This window comes from Ovis canadensis, chromosome 14, assembly GCF_042477335.2.
Source record: "Ovis canadensis isolate MfBH-ARS-UI-01 breed Bighorn chromosome 14, ARS-UI_OviCan_v2, whole genome shotgun sequence".
In the NCBI taxonomy this organism is placed as follows: domain Eukaryota; kingdom Metazoa; phylum Chordata; class Mammalia; order Artiodactyla; family Bovidae; genus Ovis; species Ovis canadensis.
The window spans coordinates 62949043-62970960 of record NC_091258.1 but is presented as its reverse complement, the minus strand read 5'-3'; the positions used below and the strand labels follow the sequence as shown (position 1 = coordinate 62970960).

Here is a 21918-nt window from a genome sequence, read left to right as displayed (position 1 = left end):
AATCTTCCAAGAGAACCCAGAAGACCTCTGCTCTGTGATTTGTCTTCCTCATGGTCCCATTGGCTCATTCCCAACAGTTCAATAGTTCTCTTATTGGTCTAGAGAGGACACTATAATTCCCCAATTTGACTGTTCAGTTACTCCATCTTCTCATTTATTTGTCTGTAATAGCTAAGCTTAGGAGCCCAACTCGACCGAGCTTAGGGCAGAGCTTTCAGTCCATGAAACTCTGCCTAGCAACCACTTTGTCACCACAGTTGGTGGGTTGATTGGCTAGATTCAGAAACCTGGGAGAAACATTTTTTTCTAGATCCCCACACCACAAAGACCACAGACACCCAGTTTGCACTTGGCTGATGTATTTGCATAAAGTCGGGGAGAAACAACAGCACTGACAGCATAGACTGAGCTCACTGGCAGTAGAAATCCCATATCTGAAAAAGAGAAAGGGGAAACAGTGGGGAGAAAACCAGTGGTCACCACAAAGGATCTAGTGGTTTTAGCAAATGCTGCAGCCTCAGGGACCAGGTTTGGCTGCACAAGTGCTATGCAAATTAGCCTGGAGCCCTCAACTGTGCAGCTCTCAATCAAACTAGGATTTAGAAATCACTCATCTTTCAGATAAGAAAAGGCAGGGAGTCTGTTCCAGCACATGCAGCTAGGCTGCCAGGGAGCCGAGGTTAGGAGCATCTTTGCCTGTCATTGCAATGCAAAGGTTCTCCCTCGATTCCTACCAGCCCCCAAGATACTCACATCTGTCTTCACATCGGTTTTGGCAGGTTTCAGGGTCTGGTCTTCACGTACGATGCTACTGGGGAAATAGCCCAGGCGAGCAACTCCGTCTCCATAGTAATCTCCCTGAACCTAGGGAAGAGAAGTTAAAAGCCGGGGTCTGGGAACATGGCAAGCTTACTCCTGCTCAAGTCCTGTGCACACTTGCTCCTCCCTGATCACTTAGTTGGCTCCATCCTTGTCAGTCCAATCTCAGCTTAAAGTCACCTGCTGGAAAGTCCTCCCTGACCACCCCATGTGAATTAGTCACCCAGTCACTTTATACTAATTCTTAAAGCAGTACACACGAGTTGGTATTTTTGATGGCTTGTCTCCTTCCATTAGAATAAAAGTGTCATCCTTTATCATACTTTCGGTGTCTATAGCAATTTGGCACTACAGGACATGCCCTAATAATTGCTGAAGAAAGAAAAATAGAGTGGATCACAGCAGCCACCCCCTGCTGACTCTATTTCAGTTCACCCCCCGCCCCCGATTCGCCCTGTAGGTAAAAAAATACAGTACGCTCCCACCCCAGCTCTCTACCCTTTCCTCCTCTGTTCTCCCAAGACTCACACTGCCTCCCCAGAAGAGCCGCCCTCGGCCCTTGAGCTTGGAGAAGACATACACCACTTGGCCCTGGTGTATGGTCAAGAAACGGCAGTCAGGGGCCACGTAGTCCTGAAGGGCCACGGCCATGGAGATGGGGTCTGGAGAAGGAATATAGAAGGGAGTGAAGGCACCCTCCTCACACAGGCTAGCAACCCAAGCCCTCCATACCCCCCGGGACCCCTAACGCTTACGGCTGCATTCCTCATCGGCACACATCTTCCGGTCAGCCAGCTTGGGCATGGGGCGGCCCCCAGCACTAGGCCCTGGGAAGGCAGACAGCAAGACGACACCGAGAAACACCAAGGACCAAGCCATCATGGACTCTGGGCAAGACAGTGGCTAAGGCAGGAATGGGGTCTCTAAGTTTCCTCCTGCCCTCCCTCGGCAGTAGCATAAAGAAACCTGTGTTCTGGGTCTGGTCCCCTCCTTAAACCAGTCCCAGATTTCGCCCACACCACCTAGAGGCTGCTACCCAGGCAGAACCATTTCAACGACAGGGTGAGGGTTGCCAGCACAAGGAAATACCCAGAGAGCCCCAAGGCAGCCCAGGCCACTCCAAGTAACAAGTCACCCCCCTCAACAGAGGGGCCCAGACAGGCAGGTTAAAATATTCAATTCCATCTTTTTTGAGTTGGCTTGGAGACCTAGGCCCCTCGGCCATGTCCCCGGAGACAGAACAAGAGGAGCCAGTATGGAAAAACCACCTTGGAATTTCCTGTGCTGAGGGGCAGCAGAACAAGGCAGCCCTTTGATTGCCAGAAATAGCCCCAGCTCTCAAGTACGGAGTGATTATTATATGTTGGTCCTTAGGCTAGGCGATGTCCAACCACGATCACTATTTCTTCTCAGAAACCACTTCCTGACTGCACTAAACTACTCTCAGAGCCTCACCTTTCTCATCTGAAAGGATACTAGTTATTTAGTAAAGAATTCACCATGCATATTTTTAATTAGCTCAAGTACATAGCCTGCACCAACTTGAAGGGGGACCGTCATAATCCCATTTTAGGTAGAAATGGAAGCACAGAGCCTTAAGGAACCTGTCCAGGGTTAGTGTAAGTGGAGAGGCTAGATCTGGCTGCAGGCCCATACCCATCACTACTGGGCTTGGAGCTGTCAGCTGCCCAAGGCCAGAATGAAAGAGTGGCAGAGGATGTGAACTCAAGTCTCCTATGAAGACCCATCTCGTTCCTCAGGTATTCTCACCTCTAGCCAGCAAGTCCAAACTTTAGTTTTAGGGGAAGAAAATGGACAAACATAGGCTTGGGGTGGGGAAGGATTCCTTCTGGTCTAAGACTGAGCCTAAGCCATCTCCACACACACAAAACCCAGCACCAAGTACCAGGCAAGCATCAAATAGCTCTATTCATGTCACCTCCCAGAGAGGCTTCCCTTGATCACCCGTTACTGCTCCCCAGCTCCACCACCCCATCATGTCAGTTTTACTATCAGAACCCAGCATCTGAAATTAGCTTGTCTGTTTCATTAACTACTGCATATCCTATGACGTAACAGTACTTGGTGTGTATTAGGTACTTGGCAAGTTATCTGGGGAATTTACTGAGTGCTTGCTAAGTACCTGGGGTGGGGTGCACAGCTCAGGAAGAAATGAAGCTCAGAGTGGGGACATCAGTTGTCTATCGTGGGAGTTCGGGGGGGGGTCTGTCCAGAGACCATGTTCCCACGTGCTGTCTGCAATAACTTGATGTAGTGAAGGTGACAATCACCCTCCCGCTTCCATCTTTCAGATCCTACGAGGAGGAAGTGTGCATGTGGTGCCGTAAATCTTCAGCGTTTCCAACACTGTCGTTCTTCTTTAATGGAGAGAGCAGAGTAGATGCAAGCTGGGGCTCAGAGCCTTGACACGGGAAAAGACATCCAGGGAGAATTTAACACTGTGCCTCACTGTATTTATTTTTGTAGTAATTTTCTATTTCTGGCAAGGGATCTCATTTTGCTATCTATATGGTGTGAGAAAGGGTTTTAAGTTATGTATGTATATATATTTACACACACACATTTAGTCAACTTAAAAATTGTCAAGTCAGATCTGTGACAGACTGCTAAGGAAGGTCCCCCATTCAATCTCCCCTTCTTATCCAGCTTCAGCTGGGCATTTAACTGTCCAGCCAGAAACCACATCTTCTAGCCTCCACTGCAGCTGCAGCACTGGAGGGAGACTGATTCAGCCACCTGCCCGAAGCTCCTGGCTGCTATCTCCTGTGTGTGATCAAGTCAGCACGGGCCCTCACCGCAGCAGCAGCAGGGACCTCTTCCTGAACTCCAGAGACTGCAGCTCAATCAGGGGCTGCAAAGTTGAACTCAGCTCGTCTCCCATCCAAACTTCCATTCCTACCATCCTTTGAATGATTCCATGAATACTCATTTTCCTTCCATTTCTTCCTGAAGTACCTAGAGTGGTTTCTGTGAGACTCCTGCTATGAGAGAAGGCATTTTTGTCTAGAAAAAGGTAAAGAAAAACCTCTTTCTTAACACTCTATCATGTCAGAACATTATCGCAATCAACATGAGTCTATACAGTGAATGGTGTGCCATTAAAAGCAACATCTTGTGCAGTATAGAACCTGCCCAGCTGTATTTGGCAGCCTGGGTTTTAACTTCTTGCCCTGAATTCTGATTTGAGACAAAACAGAAATCTGCCAAAATAGTAAAAGTGACTTAAAAGTTTGGACAGTGATGCTACACTATTCTGTATTTTCCCAAGGTTGCAATCCCTCAATGTGCTGAGCTGTGCAAACACTAAGAATATTCTGGTGTGCAGGGAAGGGAAACAGGGAGGATAAGAAAATAAAAACAAATGGTTGTGAAAAAACAAACCGCAAAAAACACTTTAATTCCAGCCTAACAGCGCCAGGTGCAATGTCTGGGGACAGACTCTGGGTACAATGCTGTGTGGCGACCACTCACTCACACACGGCTCCAAGAAGGCCCCCAAGGGGGACTTACCTTCAGGGGGCTGAACCAAGGGGGGAGGGGGTGGCCCCAAAACAGGGGGCCGGGACAGGCATGGGGAAAGGGTGCTACTTCTTGGCAAAGGAGATCTTCATGGCGTTGTTCTGGGTGATCTTGAAGCCCTGCAGGGCATCTCGAGCGGCCCCTGCCTGCACCTCATTGTCAAACTCCACGAAGGCGATGTCGTGCCGCCCAGGGACCAGCCGGACCTCCTTGAACCCAGGGAACCTGAGAGAAAGGAAGAGACCTCAGGGATCCAGCCTCAGCACTTCCCTCGAACATTCCAGCATCCAGTGAGTAGGGGCCAGGAATACCGCTAAACACCCCATGATGCAGAAGACGGCCCCGATAACAAAGGATCATCCAGCCCAAAATGGAGACAGTGCTAAGTTGATGTGCTCAGCTGAGTCCGGCTCTTTGCAACCCCATGGACTGTAGCCCACCAGGATCCTCTGTCCATGGAGATTCTCTAAGCAGGAATACTGAAGTGGGTTGCCATGTCCTTCTCCAAGGGATCTTCCCAACCCGGGGATCAAACCTGCATTCTCTGCACTGGCAGACGAGTTCTTTACCAACAAGCCACCTAGGAAGCCCCAAAATAACCACTACCCTCTACTTTTATGATCTGCTGTTTCTTTCATTTCCCTCTTCTCATTCCTTAGTTCCTTCCCCATTAGGCAACCATCCTCAGGATTCCCCATCAGTATTCTTAGAAACTGTGCATTGTTTTGTGGACATGGTATAAAATTGAATGGTATGATTTTTGTTTCATTCAGTTTTTCAAAATTTCCTCTCAACCTGGGTATAAAGGGTCCTGCTCCCTCTAACTGCGAGCACCTGTACTTGACTTCGCCCTTCTCCCAGGCTGCCTCCAGCTCCCGACCACACCATGAGGAATGCCCCACCCAGCCCCCTGGGCATGACAGAATTGCATACAGTCAGGAGCAAAGTCACCAAGTGTTATTCTTTAGTCACAAAGTCACGCCCAACTCTGTGACCCTAGGCTCCACTGTCCATGGGATTTCCTAGGCAAGAATGCTGGAGTGGGTTGTCATTTCCTTTTCCAAGGGATCAAACCTCCATCTCCTGGATTAGCAGTGGATTCTTTACTGTTGAGCCACCAGAGAAATCTAGGTGAGCACTTGACTAACAGCGGACAGTTACACCACGGAATGGCCCACATCCACGCATATCCCCGAGGGGTTGAACACCCCCCAACCCCACACCTGCAGTCTGAACAGGCTGACTTCTTCCAGTCTAGCCAGCATTCAGTGACATCTCACTGTTGCTGGACTTGCACCTCGCCTTTGTCTAAGTTAGAGACTGGGAAGATGAGATCCAGAGTCATCTCCATAAAGGCAAAGGACAGTCTGCCCATCCTGGCCACTGCTGACGGCCACGCCTGGCCGCTGCAGGGCCGGCCTCAGCCTCCTCCCTCTGGCCTCCAGGCACTGTGCCTGCCTGCACAGGCTCGGCCTCCACGAACAGAACCATGAGGCTTGTCCCTGTGGTGCCACCTCACGGCCACCACCCTCTGGGCCCAGCCCAGCCACAGGCCCCACTTACTGGTTGAAAAGCATGGAAAGCATGAGCTCGTTGGTCTCTTCCGGTAGGTTGGTAAGGAACAAAATGTGATTTGGTGGATTCTCTGAAAGCTGCAGGAGAGCGACGGGAGACGGTAAGTCTGGTCGGGGATCTATGGCCCTCCCGCCCTCCAGCCTCTCCCTGCCTGGATTCTTTCTCGTCTTTCACCTAACAGACCCCATGTTGTTGCCTGTCTACCCGACTGTACCCTAGACTGTAAGCCACAAGAGAGCACACCTGCACCTGTAAGTGGGTGCTCAGCAGAAGTTCAGAGTGAACCGAGGTGCAGCCCACCCCCGTTCCAGCCTCCCCTTGACCTGCTCCAGCAAACACACCAATTCCTCTGTCCCAGGGCCTGAAGCCACTGCTAAATCTTCATCCTCCAACAGCACCTCCTCGGGGAGGCCTGCCCAGACCACCCAACCTAAAACAGCGCCCTGCCTGCCATTCCTGTCTCCTGACTATACCAGACCCCGGGAGGACCAGACACTTACAGGCTGGGCAGGTGGCATCTGCCCTGGCATAAGCTGCTGTGGCGGCATGGCCCCCGGAGGGAGCTGGCCAGGCGCCAGGCCTGGAGGCGGGATCATGCCCGGTGGCGGCATGTAGGGGGGCTGGCCCGGCATGTGGTGCATGATGCGGGGCGCCTGAGTCATCGGCGGCATGCCCTGTGGGGAGAGGAGGGCAGGGCTGAGGGGCACCAGCAGGTGGGAGGAGGTGTGCTTTCAGTGTTGGGAGGAAGCAGAGAGGAGAAAAGGTTGTTGTTACAGGAAACCCCGGGTGTGAGACACAGAAAAGATCCAGACTTGGAAAAGGCAAGAAAGGCATCCAAAGAGGGATGGATGGAGCAGATCAGGCCCAAGGTCACAGGGGACATCAAATTAGAAAAATAAATAGAAACTTTTTTAACATATAAAAATTGGTTAGGGAACTCCCTAGCTGTCCAGTGGTTAGAACTTGGTGCTTCTACTGCAGGGGGAACAGGTTCAATCCCTGGTCAGCGAACTAAGATCCCACACGTCACTCAGTATGGCTTCCCCGACCCCAAAAAAGGAAAGAAAAATTAGAATGGCCTAATTTTGCTTGTAGACATATGAACAAAGTTAGGGGCCTACTGGGGAAAAAAAGACTAGGAGAAAAATAAAAACATTATCAACTAAAAGGGATGGAATAAACACTATAAGCAGCATGCTGCACTGCTTTAAAACTTTACGGGGACTTCCCTGGTCCAGTGGTTAAGAATCTGCCTTACAATGCAGGGGACACGAGTTTGATCCCTCGTCTGGGAACTAAGACCCCACGTGCTGCGGAGCAGCTAAGGCTGCACACCACAACTGGAAAGTCAGTGTGTCAAAACAGGAAGATCCTGCATGCCGCAACTAAGACCCAACACAGCCAAATAAACAAACAGACTGTATGGAGAAAGAAACAGGCCCAGAGAACAGACAGTGAAAGGCATAGGTGGATGGGGATGGTCAGGGTTGATGCAGAAAGACATGGGAAGGAGTGACAACAAGGGGAAGGGAGAGAGGCTGAAGGCAAAAAGCACGTGCTCCCAGGGGAGACAGGAGCTGAAACCCATGTGAAGTCAAAGTTGGACGGACAGCTGGGCACAGCAAGAGCAGAGAGGGTAAGAGTGGGGCAGCTTAACCCAGACACGGACACCGACACAAGACAAGCCATCAGAAGGTTCGGAGACCAGAGTGGGTCCAATTCATTCATCTTTTCTTTAGTACTTTATGCTTTCTGTATCTTGTTTAGAAAACAGGATGTTTCTACTTTTACGGCCTCATCAAGGTCATAAAGACATTTTTCTGTTTTCTTCAAGAACTTTGATTACTGGTGCTGACACATTCAAGTCTACCATTTATCTCAAATTAACTTATATGTAGCCAAGGCAGGGCTTAACTTTTTCCTCTTACAAATATCCAACTGGTCCAGTACAATTTACTAGGGGAAAAAGCCCTTTCACCACTGGAGAGCAGTGAAACCTCAGTCATATACAGAGTGACCACATACACAAGTGTGTGTTTCTGGACTCTACTCTGCCCCACTGGTCCATCTTCCCATCCTCAGGCTAATATCATACCATTCCTGAACAACAGGCCCCAGCTTTGCCATCACAGACATTTACAGACAGCCTGTCTGTCCCCACAAATTCCTCTAGGGATTCTGATTGGAACAGAGTTGGCTCCTAAACCAGTTTGAAGAGAAATGACATCTTAATAGCACTAAGTCTTCCAATTTCTCTCAGCCATGTTCTATCATTTCAGTGGGCGGCCTTGCACACTTTCCTTGGGGTGTTTTTCGATTTGAAGTATCCTTGTTTGTTGCTACTGTACAGAAACAAAACTGAGTTTTCCATATTGATCTGGTGACCTTGTTAAATGAAATTCTTTTCAATCCTAATAGCTGGTTAGTGGTTTCCTCTGGATTTGCTACACAGACACTGACTTTAGAAGACACAACAAAATCAAGGTCAAGGAGAGAAAAAAACAAAAAGACTGAGACACACAGAAAAAGATTCCCAAAAAAACTGGCAGAGAGGTATAGACATTAGACATTTCCAAGTGGAGATACCATCATTCATATGCTCACCCCGCTACAGACAGGCACACAATCTCCACAAGAAAAATGGAAGTGGGGGGAATGTCTGGATCCCCAAGGGGATACCTTTCCCTACTGCACCCCCACGCCAGCCTATGAGGCTGAGGAAGACCTGATGGGGAGAGGGCTGCGTCTGTGCGCCCTGGCTTACCGGGACAGGCCCTTGCACGGTGCCCACCACAGGGGCGGCTGCCCCTCCCTGCACGGCTTTTTTGGCAGCTGGGGTCTCCTGGCTCTTGGGCTTCCTCTTTTCCCGCTTGCGGTCCCGCTCCACAAAGGTGCCCTTCATCTTGGCAATGATATCCGAGTCGGTCTTGGCGTATTGGATGCGCTGCCCAACAGAGAGCAGAGGGTGAAGGAGACTGGACTTAGGAGCCCAAATCAGACCTTGCCTGGAGCTTGGTGGGAAACAACATAGAAATCCCTTGGCCTCGATGTCTCCATCCGTCAAATGGGTACTGAAGTATTTCCCACTTCAAAGGATGACCAGGAGGACCAGGAGCTAAAACATGCTTTAGACAGTGCCTGGCGTGCAGCAAGCTCTCCGGAATGGATGCTGGGATTCTGATAGAAGATGGGACAGCCCCAAGCATTGCTCAGGGTACAAGGAAACAGGCCAGGACAGGAGCACTATACAGGGGGCTTTCCATCACACACGAGACCGAGGCTCCAAACTAAATCTCATTCAGTGGGTTACAGAGTACCCAAATGTGCTCAGGATTCAGCAATGAGCCAATCACACAAAAGCCCCGCCCTCGTGGCATTAGTTCGCTGGGGACAATATGGCAGAGATCAAAAAGTGAACCAACGGGAAGAGGAGGTGAGGAGTTGAGAAGTGAAATGAGAAGAAGTGAAAATTTCAGAGTGCAGCCAGAAAGACCTCAGGGAGCTAATGCTGGCGTAAAGACAGGGAGGGGGGCACGCAGGCATCTAGGGAAAAAAGCACAAGGAAGAGCCTCGAAGAGCCAGCGTATGGGGTGTGTTCAAGGAACAGCAGGGAGGCCTACGCGGGTGGGGAGGGAGGCGACATCACAGAGCCAACAGGGGGCCTTGGGACTTTGTCTTTTCCTGAGCAAGCCAGGAGTCACAGAGTGTTATAAGCAAGGGGATGACAAGCTCTCACTTGTGACTCCCAAGGAGCGCTGTGGCCACGGGATGGAGAGAGGCCTGGGAGGAGCAGGGGGTCAAAACAGGGAGAAGGGTCGCAGGTGGGACTAGGCGGGTACCAGGGGAGGAGTGGGAAGAATCAGTGGAGGGTTTTTTTGGAGTGGAGCTTTGGATTTCTTGTGTTGTTGGTTCTTTTTAATTTTGTTTTCAGTGCAGGTTTCCCAGATAGACTTGACAAGATTCCCTGATAGAGCTCACAGTGGCTCAGCATTTCCTATGGTTCAAGCAGTGATGTTAGAGAAAAGCAGGGGAGGAAGGTCCACGTAAAATGATTTATGATTTTTAGTCCTCAAAAGGGAATTTCCAGCTACTCCAGAAAAGCAATGGAAGACGTGGCAACTGTGGGCTCACACACCCACAATAGGACACACAGGCTGTCAGAGAACAGCCCCTTCTGGAAGGAGGTGAGGGCACCAGGCCCGCCCTGTGCCCCTGGGGCCAATGTCGTTCACGTGAAGCAACCTGCCTGGGACCTGCAGGCACTGACACTTGCTGTCACCACCCTACTGGTTCAGGGAGGCATATTCCAATCAGGTGAGAACTGATTGATATGACAGGAATTCTGGATCAGCGCAAGGACTCTGAACAATAGACTCCCATCTGTTCAAGGCCTACTGAACATCTGTAACCCACTTCCTCCCATCCCATGGCCCCATGTAACAGTGATTTATACATCAGCACCTGGTACCCAGTGTTAGCCATCAATGGAACCCCTGATGCTAGATGAACTCTCCCCTTATTCCAGACCTGGGACCCTGACCCAGCCTCACCCTCACAACTGAACCCCATCTCCCACAACTGAATCCATCCTCCCCAGCAGCCACAGGCATCTCCCTAACCCCTCCATGATTTGCCAGCAACCTTGGAGTCAAGTCCACCTTCAGGATCAGCTCCTTAGCCTGACTTCTGACAACTCTCCAGGCCACGCCCACCCCACCATCTCCCACCCTTCACTTCTGCTGAATGAACCTGACTCACTTCCTCAGTTACACAGGTTCTTGGTCATCTCCCATCCTTAGTTTGTTTGTCATTCTCAGCTACTCTTCTCCAACTCTTACTCATCCAGAAAGGCTCCCCTGCAAACTCCCAGACCGGGTGAGAGTAAGCTCCCTGAGTTCCGTGCATTCGCATGTCCAAGCCCTGACCCCTCGGGTCGTCGCCACCTGGAGACAGGCATGTCTCTCCAGCGGCACTGTGGGTCTACGAGGGCAGAGCTGGAACTTCTCATGACTGCTGTGTGTCTCCACTGCCCCAGTACAGTGAACAGTGGATACCGAGGACCAGCAGGAGGAACTCCCATCCTTAAGGCTCTGGACTACAGGCGACAGTAGTCCAGACCCATCCAGCCTGCAACAACACTTGGCGCAGGCACACACCCATACCCTCCACACCCGGTGCTCACCATGGGCTTGTCGTAGAAGGGGAAGCCCTGCATGGAACGCAGGGCGTTGGTGGCACTGCTGACCTCCTTGAAGATGACAAAGGCCTGGCCCCTCATCTTCAGGCTTCGTGACACCAGTATATCCAGGATCTGGCCAAACTGGGAGAAGATGGCATACAGGGACTTCTTCAGCTCTGCAGTGGGGAGAGAAAAGACCCAGGGGTGACTGTAGGCTGGGGTATCATGTCCTGGGGCTGGAGCTCCGCTTTTCAGAGGAAATGCAGCCCAGAAGGGAAACCATCAGCCCATTGACAAGAGTACTGAGCAATACCATCAGCAGTCTAGAACCACTCAGGTGGTCATGTGCATTGACTCTGTAGTAGGTCAACAGTCACGACACGATACCTACCCCACAAGGTCGCTGCAGGGGAACATGAGTCACACATACAGAGGGCACACAGCAAATGCTCGATAAATGCAAGGACTTTAATTGTCTCCAGCACTGTGACACAAGCCCCTCTGATCTGGCCCTGGTGACTTCTCCCACCTCATCTCTCCCCATGCCCCATCTTCACTCCTATAGCTCTAGCCACACTGGCCTCCCAGCCCTTTCTCAGGCTCGTCACAGCAACCTTGCCTCAGGACCTTTCCACTGACTGCTCCCTCTACTAGGAGCAACTTTCTCCTGATGTGTACATGGCTGCCTCCTTCCAGTCACCCAGGACTCAGCAGAGATGTTACCGCCTGAGGCCTTCCCTGACCACCATGGTGAGAGACCCCTCATGTCACTCCTCTCACCGTGAGAACCTACTTGCTTTTCTTTCATGGCACTTCCCACCTCCTGACATCATGTTTGTTTCCTTTTTGTTTGGTCCTCTTTCTGAAGAGGTACAAGTCTATCCTATTTGTTTATCACAATATCCCCACAGGGAACTCCCTAGTGGTCCAGCGGTTAGAACTCTGTGCTCTTATTGACAAGGGTCCAGGTTCAATCCCTGGTCAGGGAACTAAAATCCCATAAGCCCCTTGCTAAGTCACTTCAGTCGTGTCGGACTCTATGTGACCCTAGAGACGGCAGGCCCCCAGGCTCCCCCGTCCCTGGGATTCTCCAGGCAAGAACTGGAGCAGGTTGCCATTTCCTTCTCCAATGCAGGAAAGTGAAAAGTGAAAGTGAAGTCGCTCAGTCGTGTCCTGACTCTTAGCGACCCCATGGGCTACAGCCTACCAGGCTCCTCCGTCCATGGGATTTTCCAGGCAAGAGTACTGGAGTGGAGTGTCATTGCCTTCTCCATAAGTCCCTTGGTGTGAGCCAAAAAAAAAAAAAACAAACCCCTAATGAACAGTATAGTTGCCAGCACACAAATCTCCAAATACATCTGCCTGAATAAACACATCATTAAATGATTTCTGGGAATAACTTCACTGAATTTTTACCTCTACTCCATGAGTGAGCAATTATAACTGCCCCAATTTTACTAATGTGGATAGAGGCTCTCAGAGGATCTGTCACTGACCGAGGACCCAAGTCCATCTGAACCCAGGACCACCAAACCTCCCTAGCAAATGGACAGCCAGGAAAGGGTACCCGTCTTATGCAAAGAAGGTACCTGAGCTTAAGACACCTGGCCGAAGAGACAGCAGGAAAGAAAAGGGGGGTCGGGTAAAGAGGGAAGCAAACGGCCAGAAATTCTGATGACAATTCTGAGATTTGTCTCCACTTGCCATCCCCGTGAACCCAGTGCAGGCCCGAGTCATTCCCCTGGGTGCTGGGCCTCTGCCCAGTCTCCTTTCTTGCCCACACAAGTTCACCCTCCACAGCTGGAAAGATCTTTCACAATTAACTGCATCCCTTGCCTGGCTCCCCAAAGCCCTCAGGATGAAGTAAAACACCCACCCAGCCCTCAAGGCATCAGGAGCCAGAGTGCACTGCTTGCCTGAATGTTCTCCATGAATCCCCACCCTCTAAGTCTCAGGCACCCAAAACTGCAGTACATGTGGTTCCCAGAATGCCCTGGGCTCTCTTTTGCCCCTGGATATTTGCACATGCTGGTCCAGGTTAGTCACTCTTCTCCCTCATTGTAACACAGATGCTGCTTCCTCTCCCTGGTAGGCTTTCCCAAAATGTCTCCTGTTCTGTGAACCTGAATACCCTTTTCCAAGTGCCCAATCCCAGCCTTGACTACTATGCCTCAACTTCCCCCAATTATGGCCATGGCTACTCTGGGCTATCACTGTCTGGGAGCAGATCTGTCATCTCTACTAGACTGTGGTTCCATGAAGTCAGGACCAGGACTGTCTCAGTCACCACTGTGTCCACAGCTCCACAGAGAACTGGCTGGGCACAATGCTCTAACAGTATATGAGGGATTTACATGGCTTGTTTATTATCTTCAATAGCAACTTTATCAGTAACCTCAACTTAATGCCAGCAAGCTCCTTCAGTTCTCCTACCAGTTTTCTTGAGGAGATAATAAGAGCTAACACTTATATCCAACCCTTACTAACAGCTAGGCACCATAAAAAAAAAGGCATGGAAGTTTAGCTCATATATTCCCTATAACATCTGTGCACAGATTTTGCCCAGCTTTCCTATATATATAAAAACATGAAGTTCAATAAAAAGTGATAACTTGCTCAAGAAAAAAGAAAAGTATGTCATATCTAGAATCGAGTTCTTAACCAGAATTCCATATAGTGGTCTCAAGCACGTTTCCCTGCTGTATGCCTTGCGAGAATCACATCCCTGTGGAGTCTCAGTTTCTAATCTAAGAAATGGGAACAATAGGTCCTTCCTGCAGGATTGCTGTGAAAGTTAAATGCAACCATTATTTATAGATCAGCACCTGGTACCAGTGTTACCCGCCATCACGGTTCATTTCACTTTATTTTGAAATGAAACGTTTTCACTGTGGATTATTCACTTGAGGCCATGACAGTGACCAACAGTTGCAGTTCTTACCCTCCTGGAGCTCAAAGGCCAGGAGAGAGACAGTCCCCTGACAGCCAGATCAGGACTTGGCTGGGGAGGTTCAGGGTTTTAGGAAGTCAGAGGCAAGCACGTGGGTGGAAAAGGGAAGGGGGAGGCATCCTGGAGGAGGGGCGTCTTGAAGCTGAAACCTTGAAAGACAAGCAAGTTACCAGGTTACCGGGAAAAGTGTAGGAGAAAATGAGGAAATATCAAAAGCACTGCTTGTGCAAAGGCCGAACTTAAAAGAGTTTGGCTGGAGAATGCTGGGGACAGAAGAGGGAGCAGGTTCGTGCGGGATAGCCTGGTGTCCGGACTATCCCGAAAACTCACCATCCTTCTTGATCTTCTCATTGAGATTGTTGATATAAATAGTGTGGTTGGGGCGGGTCTCGGGAACTGCCATGGAGTAAGTTGCTGAGGTAGGGCTGAAAGAATGAAAAAGTCCCACTCAGTCCTGGGCTTCTGAAAATCCTTTTGTCCCAACGCGGGCTACTAAAGGATCTTCCTTCCAAGAGAAAGTCAAGTAAGGTACAGAGGAGGAAAGAGGGAAGCACGGCTCGGAAAACAAAGCAAACGCAGCACACAGCTTCTCCTCCCCGCGTGGTGAGGGAAATCTCGTGAGGTTTACTACGAGTCCCAGGATGCTCTACTCGACTTAGTAGGCGGAGCGGCCTAGGTGGCGATTCCCACTGGCCCACGCGCTCAGAGACCCGCCCAGGAGAAATGGCCCGGATGTAAGCGCCAGTTAAGGCAAGCGGGACGACTTTGCCGAACCCTGGCCTCGAGCAGAAAAAAAATAGTTCCCACTACACGAGGCGCAGGAAAGCCCGGGCGTCAAGCGCTCCGCCGCCAGGCGCCTACGGCCGTTTGTGCCCAAGAATACTCACCGAAACAGACTCAGCTCCCGCAAGCGATGCCTGCTACGCTGCTGAGCGCCGACCGCAAAACTTCCTCCTCTAGACCCGCCTTGTCTATCTACAAGCCAACCCCTGCGCAGAAACTTGGTAGCTTGGCCAATCAGAGTAAGGCTAGCTCCCGGACCCAGATTTTGCCAATAAAAACGGCAATTGGGTTCGCGCCTCAGCAGAAAAACTCCGCCCAGCCCCTGCAAACCCTTTTGCGGCGCACGCGACTACGGACCAATCAGTGAAGGCCGCGCCCCCTCACGCGCCTCTTGCCAATCGGGACTCGGTTCTTGCGGCAGTCTCTTCCAAGGCCTTTCTTTCGCAGCCCGTCTCTGTCACGTGATCGTTAAAGGGGCGGGCTTGAGTTGCGAGTCTTACCGCGGGATTTGGGAAAGGCTGTACGCTGCGGCAGCCATTTTGCGGCAAGGGTAGGCGCGTTTTAGTGCCCGGCCCTGTTACCCCAGCCGTATGGGGGCTCCCAACGACCTCCAACCTGTGAGCCTTCTCCAGCCCACAAGACTTCCTGTTGCGCCCCGATTTCAGGACTTTCTCCACAACTAGGCTAATTTCCCTGCCAAGTGTCCTTTTGACCTCTGACTCAAAGGTCAGCTCTAAGGTTCCAAACTCCGGTCTGAGGTGCGAAGAGGGTAGGATCTCTTCTAAATTCTTCCAGTTTTTAGCCCAGGGGTCCTCAATCCCACGCTTTACGTGCCTTGCCCCAGGCCTGGGCTTCCGTGTCCCATAATTTCCTAACTTTCTAAACGAGCCCAGGATAAGAAGTTAACTCCTACTAAGCCTCTCTCTTTGAGCTCTGCATCCCAACTCTGTACCACAGATCTGTTTGCACATTAAAGGACCCCTTAACCCTCAGATTCTTTGTGATTTGCGTCAGCTTCAATCCCTGCTCCCAAGGTTACAGATTTTAGCCCTGTTTTTTTGCAGTCCCAACTTCAGCTCCCAGATCAGGAGTTCAGCTCTAAGACTGTCAGACTCTCCATCCCTGTGACCACATTTTGGAGGATCTGTCCCCTCTCTCCCATTCTCGACCTTTCAGCCTAAGTCACAGACCAAAATGATTTCTCCATGTTCTCCCCCTGCAGAGCCACCAATTCCTCCTCCCGAAACCCCTGCATCCCAGGCCCTTAATATTCCACTTCCTCCCCTTCCCCTAAACCTCCCCGAATTAGCTTTTCCACCCTCGAGTTTCCAGGCCCCTGTTCCCCCACCACCCCCACTGCCGCCTCCACCCCCTACCACTGGGTTTGCTCCCCCTCATGTCTTCGGCCTAGAGAAGAGTCACCTCCTGAAGGAGGCCTTGGAGAGGGCCGGCCCAGTCCCCGGGAGCAGAGAGGACGTGAAGAGGCTCCTGAAGCTGCACAAGGACCGGTAGGGTCCCATGGCCCATCCCTCCCACCCGTGGTCTCACCCAACCACCTCTCCCCACATAACTTCAGTCATCTTCTCTTGGGGTTTCCCATGTTCTCAAGGGCAAACAGTCTGCTTCAGCTCCCTATTTAGACGCTTTCAGTAGCTGTGTGCCTTCAGCAATGAAGAAAGCTCATGCTCCTTGAGAGCACCTCATCCAGTGGGAGAAACAGATTGCTCCTTCCACCACAGTGACAGCCCAGAGAGGTCAGAGCCGTCGGGAGGGAGTCTAGAGGGAGGTGGTGCCTCAGGAGTGGGGGGTCCCAGGGGCTTGTCTAGAGGAGGGAACCCCTGAGTGCTGTCGAGGAAGTTTCTTGATGAGAAGAGTAAATAGCTTTTGCCTGGGCCCAAAAGTGAAATGAAGAGATGTTCTTTTCAGGGATCTGCAAATATTTGACAGAGAAGGGGCAAATGTGGGGTTTCCCAGGTGGCCAGGAGCCCTACACAGGGCATTGGAGCCGGGGCGGGGGGTGGGGTGGGGAGGGTTGCTGTGAAAGAAGGTGGACTGTCCTGAGGGCTCTGGGGAGCTGTGGAAGGGCTTTGTGCCCTTCCAGGGAGGGAGGGAGGCTGCCTTCCAGGAGTGGAGATGGTAAGACTGGAGGCTAGGGGCCCAGAAGGAAGCTGGAGCACACAGAGACCCAGGCAGGACGGAAGGGGCCTAGACATGGGCTGGGGGTGAAGGGGAAAGGGAGAAATGACCTGTCCCGAAGGAATTTCCAGTTCTCTAGACAAGTTTATAATCAGTCCTAAAGGCCCCAGGTATAGTAAGACGAATTGTTTTGTTTTTTGTTTCTGCTGCACTGTGTGGCATGTGGAATATTAGTTCCCCAACCAGGAATAAAACCCACATCACCAGTAATGGACGCACAGAGCCTAACCACTGGATTGCTGGGGAATTCCCCCATAGAGAGGCAAATTGAATGCAAGTAACAACCACCCATTATCTATATATGCCAAGTGCTGTTCTAAGTGTTTTTTACTCATTAATTGCCTCAGCAATTCCATGGGGCAGGAACTATTCTTTTTTTTAATTGAAGTATAGTGGACTTATAAGGTCATGTTATTTTCAGGTGTACAACACAATGATTCAGATACACATACACACATACATATATGCATGCATGCATACATGCTAAGTCACTTCAGTCGCATCTAACTCTTTGTGACCCCATGGACTGTAGCCCACCAGGCTCCTCTGTCCATGGGGATTTTCCAGGCAAGAATACTGGAGTGGGTTGCCATGCCCTCCTCCAGATACAAAATAGCATATCTGTTTTAAACTCAACCTTTGAATTTATCTCTCCCCTCTCAGGGCAGGAACTATTGTTACCCCATTTTTCAGATGAGGAAGCTGAGATTCACATTGGTTAAGTCACTTGGCCACAGTGCTTAGAAGAGGAAGGGCATGGCAATGGGGCGCCCTGCTTTTTGCAGGGCGGGGCGGGGGTGGTGCCCTGCTTTTAACCAATGTGCTGTGGTATCTCCTCTCATCAGGAAGGTGCCTCCCAGCCTTGCCCTTTCATTGGCTTTGGGATAGAGATATAAGCACATTGCCCAGCACTTCCTGAGCCCTGGTTGGGAGGGGGGGAGGATTGGAATCACCAAAATATTCTGAGTGGCCTCCCCTAGAAGGGGCTGGGCCTGACTTTTATCAGTGATCTCTTAGGCCTGGAGCTGTCACCTGGTTTTGCTCAAGGCCGAGTGAAGGGATTTTCATCCTAACTGCGAGAAGAACAGGCTTGAGAGGAGAAAACATGGAGAGTTTCAGCATTGATGAAATTAAATTCATGTTTTATGGCAAGACGAGAAAAATTTCTTTTTCTTGATGTGGATCATTTTTAAAGTCTTTATTGAATTTGTTACAGTATTGCTTCTGTTGTTTATGTTCCGGTTTTTTGGTCGTTTGGGCTTGTGGGATCTTAGTTCCCCAACCAGGGATCAAACCTGCATCTCCTGCTTTGGAAGGCAAAGTCTTAACCACTGGACCAACAGGGAAGTCCCAGCAAGATAAAATTTAAATGTGAATTGTTTCTTTGCCCATTTGGGCCTCCTCCCTCCCATTTAGTGTGCATTTACCAGACCTCCTTACAGAGTGATATTCCTTCTTAATCTCATCAAACGGAGAAGGCAGTGGCACCCCACTCCAGTACTCTTGCCTGGAAAATCCCATGGATGGAGGAGCCCGTTAGGCTGCAGTCCATGGGGTCTCGAAGAGTTGGACATGACTGAGCAACTTCCCTTTCACTTTTCACTTTCATGCACTGGAGAAGGAAATGGCAACCCACTCCAGTGTTCTTGCCTGGAGAATCCCAGGGACAGGGGAGCCTGGTGGGCTGCTGTCTATGGGGTCGCACAGAGTCGGACATGACTGAAGCGACTTAGCAGCAGCAGCAATCTCATCAAAAGACTTTCCTTCTTAATCTTGTTAAGGGGTCAAAATGACCCATGTCCCACAACTTGCTTTGTACTTGTAGATCTGGATTGAGTAAACTGTCAGTAATATTTTGGCAACCCTTTGCCTCAAAAACTTAACGTATAACTGTGTTTTGACATCTGATGGGTGGAGAAGTCCTCAGAGCGTTCTGAAAGACTGTCTCCCAGGTTATAATCCTCAGGTTGGCTCCAGTAAAATTTTCTCTTCTTTCTTTCGTTAATTTTTTCATCCATGGTGTAGAGCATGCATGCGTGCTCAGCCGCTAAGTCATGTCAAGTTCTTTGCAGCTGTAGCCCACCAGGGTCCTCCATGGGATTCTCCAGGCCAGAATACTAGAGTGGATTCCCATTCCCTTTTCCAGGGGATCGTCTCGACTGAGGGATCAAACCCGAGTCTCCTGCATTGGCAGGCTGGTTCTTTACCACTGAGCCACTAGGGCTCAACATGATATAGAGACACCCCTTCTAATAAATTCCTCTGACTCCTAGTTGCAAAGCTTTTGCACATCTGCTCTTTGCCCCTTCAATGGCTGAGAAAAAGCAGGGAGTAGCAGGCAGAAGAATGATTGCCATTGAACAGATGAGAAAACAGGTGGGGAAGGGAAGTGTCTCATCAGGGATGAAGGCAGTCTGACCCAGCCAAGAGCAGCCCTTGAGGGTGAGACCCTAGGATCTGGTTCCCTCGTGACCTGAATGCGCCTCTGATTCAGTTTCAGAAGTGACCTGCAGTGGATCCTCTTCTGCGCTGACCTGCCCTCCCTCATACAAGAAGGCCCTCAGTACGTACCCTGATTCGGGACCCCAGCCCGTTGGCCGGCTGTGCCCTCAAGCCTTTGCCCTCACCACCCTCTGTGAGGATTGACCGGGGAGTGTGGGAAGAGTGGGTTCGTCCCAGGCAGCCTAGGGGGAAGGAGAAGGGGAACTTACCCAGGTCAGGGTCCTGGGAGCATGCACAGTAAATTGAAACAAACAAGTCCATTATCTCTGAGTCCCCCTTGGCACCTGCTCCTCCTGGAAGCCCAGGTGACATGTCTGCCTAACCTGCCACCCACTCACTCCACCTTAGCCCTCCAGCCTTGGGTTCAGGCCTTGGCCATCCTCTCTGCTAGGAGGGGGAAGTCAGGTCTCCCCACTTGACCTGGGAGACAAGGGAATTCCCCCGTGGCGGCAAACTGTTCCCTACACTCCAGCTTCCAGGGCAGAGGGGGCCAGGAAAGACTCGAATTAGAGGTTGGGGGACTGGGCCTGTCTCTCCCCAGGTGTGGGCTGGTGGCCTTGTGGATGGCAGGCACCCTCCTGGCGCCCCCCAGCGGCACCCCCTTGGAGAGACTCGTGCAGGTGGCCATGGAGAGAGGATACACGGTCCAGGGGGAGATGTTCTCAGGTAGGTTGGGTGTGGAAGGGTGTTACCCAGATGTCCTGCAGGAGGGGACTGGAGAGCTTGGCTGGGACACATCAGGCACATGGGGGACTTTGTTCTGTTCTTTGCACCCTTCTTCCCCCACCGCCTCCGCCCTGCCGAAGAAGAGCAGAGTATTATGAGGTGGACTCTGGAACCAGGCCACCTGGGTTCCCAGCCCAGCTCTGCCACTTCCTGCTGCGTCACCATAGACAAGCAACTTATCCTCTCTGTGCCTCACTTTTTTTTTTTTTTTTTAAATTTTTTTTGCAGTAGAGTTGCTTCACAATGTTGTGTCAGTTTCTGCTGGACAGCAGGATCAGTCAGCCATACACGTAGATGTACGCCCTCTCTTGAGGACTTCCTTGTCATTCAGGTCACCATAGTGCATTGAGTTCCCTGTTCTGTACACGAGATTCTCATTAGTTGTCTATTTCATACATCGTATCAATAGTACATAGGTGTCAATTGCAATCTCCCCGTTCCTCTCACCCCCGCCCGCTTGGTATCCATACATTTACTGTCTGCGTCTGTGTGTCAGTGTCTCTGTTTTGCCAGTAGGATCATATGTACCAGTTTTCTAAATTCCACACACATGCATTAATACAGGAGCTGTGTCTTTCTGTGGCTCGTTTTCCACGTTTGCACAAAGAGATGATGGTCACAGTGAGGGTTATAGGCACTGATTGCTAAAAGCCTTTCTCCGGTGCCTGGTGCACAGTGACTGCTCCTCGTGTGTCTGCTCTGTCCCTGCAGTGGCTGACATGGGCAGGCTGGCCCAGGAGGCACTGGGCTGCCAGGCAGAGGTGCTCTGCGGCGGCCTGGGCGGTCCCAACAGAGACCACGTCCTGCAGCACGTTGTCGCCGGACACCCCCTCCTAATCCCGTATCCCAGGGTCAGGGAGGGAGCCGGGCTGGGATGGGGAGAGTCGGGGGCGAGTATGTGTGTGTGTGTCCCGGGGCCGCCCCCCAGCATTGGCCTTGACCGCAGCGCAGCTACGACGAGGACTTCAACCACGAGCCGTGTCAGAGGAAGGGCCACAAGGCCCACTGGGCTGTGAGTGCAGGTGGGTCCCCCTCCCCTGCCCTGGCCCCTCACTGTGGGTCTCCCTGATCCCGTCTCCCCTCCTCACATGCTCACCCTCGTGCCAGCCCCTCCACACTACTCAAGGCAGGAGTCAGGGTTGGACCACCTTTGTCCCTACAGGGTAGTTAGCAGGGTCCTGGCCGGGAGCAGGTACTTCAGCATCTGTCAATCAGGGTTTTTCCCAAACAAGAAACTCAGAGCACAGAGGAGGATCAAACTGGGCTGCAAACCTGGTCCAGACACTCCCAGGCTCTGTGACTCTGGATCTCCAGGTCCCCATCTGGAAATCAGGGTGAACAGTCCCCAGGGCAGAGGGCTGTTTGAATGTTCAAACTCTTTAAGTGGTGCCTGGTGGGTTCCATGTCTCAGTTAGTGTTAGCTATAGTCAGCAGCTTCATCTTCCCACCTGCCTGGTAGAAGGCGGCGCCCTGGTTGCACACCTCTGAGCACAGCTCTCCTAGACAGCTCGCAGCAACTAGGTGGTGGTGTCTGCTCTGTTCAGTGCTGCCTTGGCCACCTCCCTGTGCTGACAGGCTGTTGCAGGCTGGACTTAAAATGCCTGCAGTTCTGGAGCCCAGCACCATCGGTTCAAATCCAAGCCCAGCT

The 21918-nt window shown here is 51.2% G+C and overlaps 3 protein-coding genes across 8 annotated transcripts in view; 1 reads left to right on the top strand and 2 right to left on the bottom strand.

The window, feature by feature from the left end:
• Nucleotides 1-342: 342 nt before the first annotated feature.
• Nucleotides 343-4527, bottom strand: MIA (MIA SH3 domain containing). 4 transcript variants are annotated; one of them, XM_069550805.1, is made up of 6 exons: nt 3636-4527; nt 2963-3241; nt 1575-1722; nt 1348-1481; nt 754-864; nt 343-434 (listed from the first exon to the last, which is right to left on the bottom strand). In XM_069550805.1, exons 3-6 carry the CDS (start codon nt 1699-1701, stop codon nt 411-413), a joined length of 396 nt encoding a protein of 131 aa, XP_069406906.1. In that variant the 5' UTR covers nt 1702-1722; nt 2963-3241; nt 3636-4527; the 3' UTR covers nt 343-410. The 4 variants fall into 4 exon arrangements, with proteins under 4 accessions (XP_069406906.1, XP_069406907.1, XP_069406908.1 ...); XM_069550806.1 differs by having other exon boundaries at nt 1575-1706; nt 3636-4113; XM_069550807.1 differs by having other exon boundaries at nt 1575-1646; nt 2963-4064.
• On the bottom strand, nt 4206-15548 carry SNRPA (small nuclear ribonucleoprotein polypeptide A). Of its 2 annotated transcripts, XM_069550798.1 has the most exons (7): nt 14951-15548; nt 14394-14488; nt 11117-11289; nt 8699-8878; nt 6435-6608; nt 5923-6011; nt 4206-4584 (listed from the first exon to the last, which is right to left on the bottom strand). In XM_069550798.1, exons 2-7 carry the CDS (start codon nt 14464-14466, stop codon nt 4425-4427), a joined length of 849 nt encoding a protein of 282 aa, XP_069406899.1. In that variant the 5' UTR covers nt 14467-14488; nt 14951-15548; the 3' UTR covers nt 4206-4424. The 2 variants fall into 2 exon arrangements, with proteins under 2 accessions (XP_069406899.1, XP_069406900.1); XM_069550799.1 differs by lacking the exon at nt 14951-15548 and having other exon boundaries at nt 14394-14711.
• ACTMAP (actin maturation protease) overlaps nt 15367-21918 on the top strand; it is an 8214-nt gene continuing 1662 nt past the window's right edge. The window contains exons 1-6 of one of the 2 annotated variants that reach the window (XM_069550797.1): nt 15367-15615; nt 16258-16354; nt 19537-19605; nt 20086-20210; nt 20982-21111; nt 21222-21292. In XM_069550797.1, coding sequence (XP_069406898.1) covers nt 20108-20210; nt 20982-21111; nt 21222-21292 — 304 coding nt within the window. In that variant the 5' untranslated portion in view covers nt 15367-15615; nt 16258-16354; nt 19537-19605; nt 20086-20107. Of the gene's footprint in view, nt 15616-15950; nt 16355-19536; nt 19606-20085; nt 20211-20981; nt 21112-21221; nt 21293-21918 lie in introns of those variants that run through there. The other variant, XM_069550796.1, reaches the window with a different exon arrangement.